The sequence below is a fragment of the Adiantum capillus-veneris genome, chromosome 29, assembly GCF_014529385.1.
Source record: "Adiantum capillus-veneris isolate H3 chromosome 29, ASM1452938v2, whole genome shotgun sequence".
Lineage (NCBI taxonomy): Eukaryota > Viridiplantae > Streptophyta > Polypodiopsida > Polypodiales > Pteridaceae > Adiantum > Adiantum capillus-veneris.
In genome coordinates, this window is record NC_140959.1 from 103,957,168 (window position 1) to 103,964,719 (window position 7,552).

Genomic DNA, 7,552 nt, shown 5'->3' on the forward strand with positions numbered 1-7,552 from the left:
GATTTTTTTTTTGAAAATTGACTAGAAATAAGAGGCCTTGTCTCATGAGAAAAGCGAATTTGGTTTTTTCTTTTTTGGCAAATTGTGTCATGTAAAAGGGTGTTGTGAATAAATAATTTTAAAGTTTTGAGTTAGGGAGAGCTACCAAGCATCGAACCCTTCTCAAGTTTAGAATTAGTAAGCTAGAGAGAACCAGCTGTGATTTGCCACCTTATGAGGAGGGGAGATGGAGGAGGCGCACACGTGCTGATTAGAACCATCTCTTATCTCTAATTAGAGGGCCGTGTTAGAACACAGAAACTAGTTAAGTTTCTCGCCCTCATGTGGCATCACGGTCTCTTTAATTAATTACTTGGTTGATTAATGAGTAATTAAGCCACAATCAGCTAGTCGATTGTGATTAATCATGTTGTAATCTCATTATTAGTGATTAATGAGCGATTAATCAATAAATGGGCTGTCACCATACATCCAGTCGGCAGTCCGCGCCTTTACACAACGCCCTTGTATTTGCTCATCACAGGGTTAATTAGCAATCAATATAATGGATGGGCTGCTCAAAGCTCGTCTCTATGAGAAGCCCCGATATAATAAGCTGCATGTCGATGATGTGAAGTACCGGGTGGTCAAGTACGAGAGTTGGCCCAGCTCCATATGGGCTGTTCTGTTGTTCTTCTTTCCGCCGCTGCGCTTACTTGCACCCTTGGGTTATGATACTCATCCTGGGATTGAAAAGGCAGCTCAGCGCAATGCCCGCGTATGGCAGGAAAGCACCTCACAGATCATTCTTGTTCTCCTCCTCAGTATGAAATTGCCGCTTGCGTTTTTCGGCTACGTCCTCGAATGGTTTCTCAACTTCTACTATGTCAACAATGGGTTCGTAGGCCTTATATCAAAGCTTATGGCCTTCGATATCGAAGGTAAACAAGAAGAGTGACATTAATTGACATCTATTTGAAGAATCAAATGACCACCCAAAGTAGGTAGTCGTCCCCATCTAGTTGGTTTTGCATGTGCATTAAAGCTATATAATTTGTATGCTTGATTATATCCATTTTAGCTGTTTTGTCCTACAAGTCTGCAAAGTTGCCTCTTCTTGTAGGCATTGTTTTCAATCCACAGGGGAAAGATCGGTCAACGTTCTTTTCAGTCATAGGATGGTTGGATCAACGGACCGACTTGATTTATCCATATTCCTCGAAGCTCAAGATCGATCCGAACACGGGTACATTCCATTTTGATTCCAAGATTTTTGCTGACCTTTGTATAATGGCGTGCAAGCTTGCATATGAGTCGCGCTACGTACAAGAACCTGTAGTGAACAAGCAATGGAAGGTGAGAAATAGCCCATAATGCTACATCCATGAGCTTTTTTGAAATGTTATCTAGATTTCTGCTTTCATTATATGCATGTCGTGAAAGCATTACAAATCTAGACAGCATTGAATGCAATCCTATGAAATATATCAAAGATTTATAGATAATATGTAATCTAGGTAGCAGTCAATGCACTTCTATGTAGTGCATTAAATACAGATATTTTTAATGCTTGTGTGCTATGTATATAGATCACCATTTTAAAAATCGGAAAGAATTGCAAATCTAGGCAACATTGAATGCACTTCATTCATAAATTGCATTAAATATACATAATATCAAAACTAGATAGCATTCAATGCACTTGTATATTATGCATTGAATACAGACAATATGCATATTGCTTTCTCTATATGCTTTTAGATCACCATGTCATAACTTTGTGGTATAGATCACTGTAAGATAACGAGTTTCGTCTTGCATGCAGATGTGCTTTCGAGAATTTTACGACTGTCAGAATGGTATGCTGATCTGTCGCCTACTTATCTTCTCCTTCATGGTCATTAACTGATTGTTGTTGCCAGAATTTGAAGAGTCAGTGCATCTGATTCAATATATATCTATGATAATTTGAGCTTGTAATTAATCCTTCTTTTTGCAGCTCATGAAATGCCTATGGGCATTATACAGAACTTAATACATGAGAGCATAATATTAGCTGAGAAGGTTCTAGGGTGGCTGCCTCTCCTTGGACCACTTCTTAGGACTTTGGAAGAGTTGACGGCACTTTGTCCCAAGACGCAAGCCTTCACCTTCACCGATAAACCTAGAGACGCAGACCTGGTGGTGCTCACATTCCGAGGCACAGAGCCATTTAATGCCGATGACTGGGCGACAGACTTCGACTTCTCGTTTGTAGAGCTAGATGATCGAATCGGTCGGCTTCATGTCGGGTTTTTGGAGGCGCTCGGCCTTGTGGATAGAAATCACCTCAAAGAATCAGCAGAAAAGTTGAAGAAGCACTTGAATGATCCTAAGGAAGAGCTCACAACAGGACTCTCTTTACCTAAACTGAAATCAATGGCGTCGATCGGAAGGAGACTACGGGATTTGAAGGAAGACAACTCATATTTCACCTACCAGGAGATGGAAAAGCTAGAGCTTGCCCAAAGAGTTTCAATATTCGAGAAAATCAACGCTGACCTAATCCAGCTTTTGAAAGAAAACCCTAAGGCTCGGCTTGTTGTCACCGGGCACAGCTTGGGGGGTGCCTTAGCTGCGGTGTTTGCGGGACTTCTCTTATACAAGAATGTAGAGAGAAATGAGAAGAAGCTGCTTCTTGAGAGCCTGTCGGCCATTTACACGTTCGGGCAACCGCGTGTTGGCGACAAGGTTTTCGCTAGTTTCATGGCCAGTAAGCTCGAACAGCACAAGGTGCAGTACTACCGGGTGGTGTACGCATACGACCTTGTTCCGAGGGTGCCATTTGATGACAGGGTTTTCGGCTTCAAGCATTTTGGATTTTGCTGCTACAACAATGTTCTTTACCAGCAAAAGGTAATTAAGCAGAAAATGGCATTATTTGCTAACAAAATGGACAATAGCTTTGCATGATATCCATCTTTAAGTACAGCGATTAAACAATAATTGCTTCATTGTCTTGCTGGTAAACAATGATTACTCTGTATTGTCTTGCTGAATGCCATTAATGAGACTATATTGCATATATCGTCTTGTCGATTAGCATTAATTACACTATTGCCTTGAATGTGCGTCAGCTTTCGAGCTTGCATTTGCGGAAGAACCCCATAAAGGTGGATGTCATCATGCCGCAATATATATAATGACTGTTCTTTTATCAGAAAACAGCTGTTGCATTGAGATTAAGAACAAATAATTGAGGCTGTGCATGAAATGCAATAAATTCGTTGAAGCAGGAAAATTGAGTTCATTCTGCACTAATATAGTGAAAGATGTATTGGACAGGCATTGATCGAGCAGCCCAACCGGAATTTTGTAGATCTCATGTTCTCGGCTGTTATGCGGCTAAGCGCAGGAGTGGAGCTGCTGAATGGGATGGTGCTGAACCGGATGTTATATGGAGATGACTTCCATGACTCGCATTTAATGGCACTCTCGAGGTTTGTGGCGTTGTTGACGCCGGGCCTGGTGGCTCATGCTCCCCCAAACTACATCAATTCCATTCGCTTGGGACCATCGCGTCTCAGGATTGTGCCATTTGAAGATACTCTTTAAGAATGAGATGGACGTCAGGCCGCAGCATTAATAGCTATCAAGAGTTATTTATTTCAGACTCGTTAATCAAATCTGTAACTCATGATTAGAATTGTAAATAACAAAACGTCGACCTAATTAACACATGCAATAATTAGTCGCTACACAGTATATTTAATGATTAGGGTGGTTTCTTGTTGAGAGAGAGAGAGAGAGAGAGAGAGAGAGAGATCAGAATTTGGATGCTTTCTGTCATTTGATACGTCAGGAATTCTAATATGTCTGATTGATTTGAAAAATTCGCCGAAAGCTAGCATCTTGTTCAGATTCGACCTGCAACAATCTAATTTACGTGGGTGTTCTCTCTCTATCGGCGCCAGGGATTTGATATTTATGTAATTACGTCAAATTTTATTTGATCACAAGGTCTTATTGACACATTTATATGATCACAGTAAACATAATCACACAAAACCCGGTTAATGATGACCTGCAAATCCACAGAATTCTCGCCAGGCTTTTCAGTATCCCCGGTGGGCCCGTCGGGATTCACCATTTTTATTGCGGGCCGGCTGGGGATAAAAAGCCCGGCGAGCTCTCAGTGTTATATATACGCGGGCCCGATCGGGTCCGTTGGGTGTATTTTCATCTTGCTTTCATCTAGAGAGAGAGAGAGAGAGAGAGCGCTAGCGCTTGCGACCACCTTTGCAGGTACGTCGAGAGGAGAGGAGAGAGGAGAGAGGGAGAGAGGGGGTCGTGTGGGAGCGTGCTCTGCGTCGCAGTGCACGGCAGCAACAGAGTACCTGACTACACGATCCGTGTATGTATTGTGTGTGTGTGTATGCGTTGTGTGGTAGTGTGCCTTTTGTCGTAGTGCACGGCAGTATAAGGTACCTTACCACACAATGAGAGAGTGTGTGTAAGCTATTCTACGGAACAATGCTTATCACAGGGACATCACCTCAGTGACGCAGGGAAGATGGTGTCCTTGTGGTAAGTATTGGCTTACTGTCTGGGTACTACGTCAATAACGCGACGAATTTAGTATCCTTATGGTAAGTCAACTTTCCTTCTCCTTTCCCAAAAAACATATGGGCATCGGTCGGTAATGCGGCTATATGATGTTCGTATGCAGGCCATTGTTTTTCCTTAGATTCAGGCGACACTCGATCGGTAACGCGGCTAATGGAGTGTCGTTTGTTAGAAGCATCTGTTTTTGCATAAATGTGACGTTCAGGTCGTTAACCCGACCGTACAAATGTCTTATAATTTGTATGTGCATGTGCAATTAATTTTTTAAGTATTAAGTATATGAAATACTTGGTCGGTAATGCGGCTGTGAAGAGTATTTCATATACAAAATGTATGAATTGTTTGATTTTCTTGTTTTTAATTGTCCATTTTAAATTATATACTAGCTAATCATATTCAAAAGAATACTTTATTCATCAATCATCGCTATTTTAAATGTTCCATTTATATAAATTACATGTAAAAAAATATTTGCACACAAATTACATGTTTAATATTATTTTTTAATCTTTTTAAAGGACTCTCAAGCATTATCGCTATTTTTAATGCTTCATTTACATAAATTCTCTGTAAAAAATCTAAATGCACATAATTTGTATGTTAAATATTCTCTTGTATTTAAAGAGCATCAATTATGATCGCTTTTTTATTGCTACATTTACATAAATTCTATGTAAAAAAGTGTGTGAACACAATTTGCTAGTCCAATTTGTATACTTCCAATGTTTTAAATGTTTTTGAAGTTTTTAAGTTGGTGTGTGCTTTGTTTGAATTAGTATGTGCGCACGAAAAAAAATATAAGTTAAAAATTCAATACATGCTGAAATGTGCCAAACTGTTAACATGTATTGTTTGATCCGAATTAAGTTCTTAATAACCACTTGTTTGAACTTCTTTTTACACGTGTAACAGATTGCAATTTTAAGTAAAGATTATTTCAATTTTTATCAATATTTCCTTGCACATTTGTTAAAGTCTTCAAGTGGTGGTTAAGAGTTTACCTGAGATAGTGTGAGAGTGTTAGTGTCATTCGCAACCATGATTTTGTATTTGATATGTTGTTTTTCTATTGTTCAGTCCAAAAATGACGCCAGATCAAAAGATATGTATTATGCGTGCCATTTGTAAAGAATGTATTTTGGCAATCTCATCATGTGCAGATGATCGCATACAACAGATTAGTGAAAGTGATATCTACATCGATATCAAAGACATCACTAGCGCTATATGGGAGAACACAGAGCACAAGTTGCAACTTGAAGGCCAATACGAGTTGTTGCTTCCAGCTGGGATACGAAAATTTGACCCCCACCACAAGGTCAAGACAATGTTGGACAATATGAAAGTATGTTACAGAGACTTTCGAAGTTAGTGGAGGCTTTGGGAAAAATTAAGAGATTATGGATGTGATTGAGAGGATATTTAAATGACAAATTTGAAAGGACTAAAGATAATTGACTCAATTAGGTGAACCACTTCAAACCAGATAATACACTTCAATAAAAAAAAGAATACACTGGACAAGACATATGTATATCATAGGAATGTTTAAATCGGATAAAGGTATGTTTTGAGCACCAGTTTATACCCACACCCCGGTTTTGGTCACCATTATATACCCACCCATCCCCCATCCCCCCTCCCCCCTTTTTAAACCAGACTTATGGGTAAAACCAAAAAAGATTTTTGGCTTGATGCTCTTCGACCCTATACCCTATAAGTGACGCACATCTCACTTGCCTCTTGTAACTAAAGTGTTATCAAACCAAATGACTTCTCTACCTACTAGTCTCAAATAATTTCCTAAATCTTATGTGTATCTTGTGTGTTATTGTTCCTGCTCGCGTAAAAATAATTTCTGCCTACCAAAAGTTGATATTATCCTAATTTTACAACTCTCTTCTAAAGAATCTGCCCCACGCAGCAAGCTCACACATGATTGCTCCTCTTTCTCCCTTTCACCCTAACAAAAAAGACCATTCTTTTCTAATACCTAACTCACTCAAGAAAAGTTCACACCTTTTTTAACCTTTCAAAATTGAAATTTGGTTTCCCACCTATTTTGCTCCCTCCCAAAAACTTGCACTCAACCTCCCCTACTTAAACAACCCTCACACTTCTCTCCCAAAAAATCTTCTTCCCTTTCCAAGCTCCCTTGGAATACCATTGATGAGCTCTCTAAAGAGCGAAATGAGATAATCCTTCACCACACCCCCCCCCCCCCCCCTTTTTTTCCTAAACTCCCTTCTCCCTATCCCGTAATCAAATTAGAGTGTTCTGCACGCTTGGTCGTTATTAATATTATAAGTTTTGATATGAAAATAAAACCGTTGCACACTTTTCGATGTATCCCCGCCAGTTTACTTTCACCCCCGCAAACCTTTTCCTCGGTCGCTAAACCTACTTACCTCGTAAAACCCCCCGCATACCTTTCCTCGATCGTTAAACCCTTCTGAGCTTTACCATAACATATTTTTTCGGCCATAATTTATGGTACTCGATCTTTTCCCAACCCAAGGCCACTAACCTTAACCATCACGAATTACAACCAATATAGCTTTAATAATTCTCAATCATCTTTGAGAGTACAAGGGTACAAGCAAACCCTTTAAAGCCTTTAAGGACTCAACCCAAACCTTACTCTGAAAAATTTATTCCACACACGGAAGTGGGTCATTGCACGGAGCTAAACTCCCTATACCACCCAAGTCACCCGACGTGGCAAGCCTACCATGGAGGACTACACCTACGAAGACTTTGCAACCAATGCTCAACGCCACAACTCGCCATCAAAACTACCACCATGGAAGCTTTCTCACCAACGAAAAGTCAACATAGCTCCGGGGCCAATATTAATAACCTGAAACTCACCTTAGAAATCTCTAAAGCCTTCGACCCCCTCACCTTAGACCCTTAAAAAATCATCACGGAAGAGCCCGAACACCTTCTCGAGGACTCTTTCGATTTC

General features: G+C 40.1%; 1 protein-coding gene across 1 annotated transcript; it reads left to right on the forward strand.

Moving 5' to 3' along the window:
* Nucleotides 1-257: 257 nt before the first annotated feature.
* On the forward strand, nucleotides 258-3,736 carry LOC147419690 (triacylglycerol lipase OBL1-like). The gene is made up of 5 exons (XM_086506111.1): nucleotides 258-920; nucleotides 1,103-1,335; nucleotides 1,805-1,838; nucleotides 1,979-2,874; nucleotides 3,304-3,736. Exons 1-5 carry the CDS (start codon nucleotides 545-547, stop codon nucleotides 3,571-3,573), a joined length of 1,809 nt encoding a protein of 602 aa, XP_086362237.1. The 5' UTR covers nucleotides 258-544; the 3' UTR covers nucleotides 3,574-3,736.
* Nucleotides 3,737-7,552: the final 3,816 nt, after the last annotated feature.

Excerpts from the sequence above, each read along its gene's own strand:
- LOC147419690 (XM_086506111.1), top strand. The coding sequence starts at position 545 with ATGGATGGGCTGCTCAAAGCTCGTCTCTATGAGAAGCCCCGATATAAT. Across the intron at positions 921-1,102 it reads TATGGCCTTCGATATCGAAG|GCATTGTTTTCAATCCACAG; the intron begins GTAAACAAGAAG and ends CTCTTCTTGTAG. Across the intron at positions 2,875-3,303 it reads ATGTTCTTTACCAGCAAAAG|GCATTGATCGAGCAGCCCAA; the intron begins GTAATTAAGCAG and ends TGTATTGGACAG.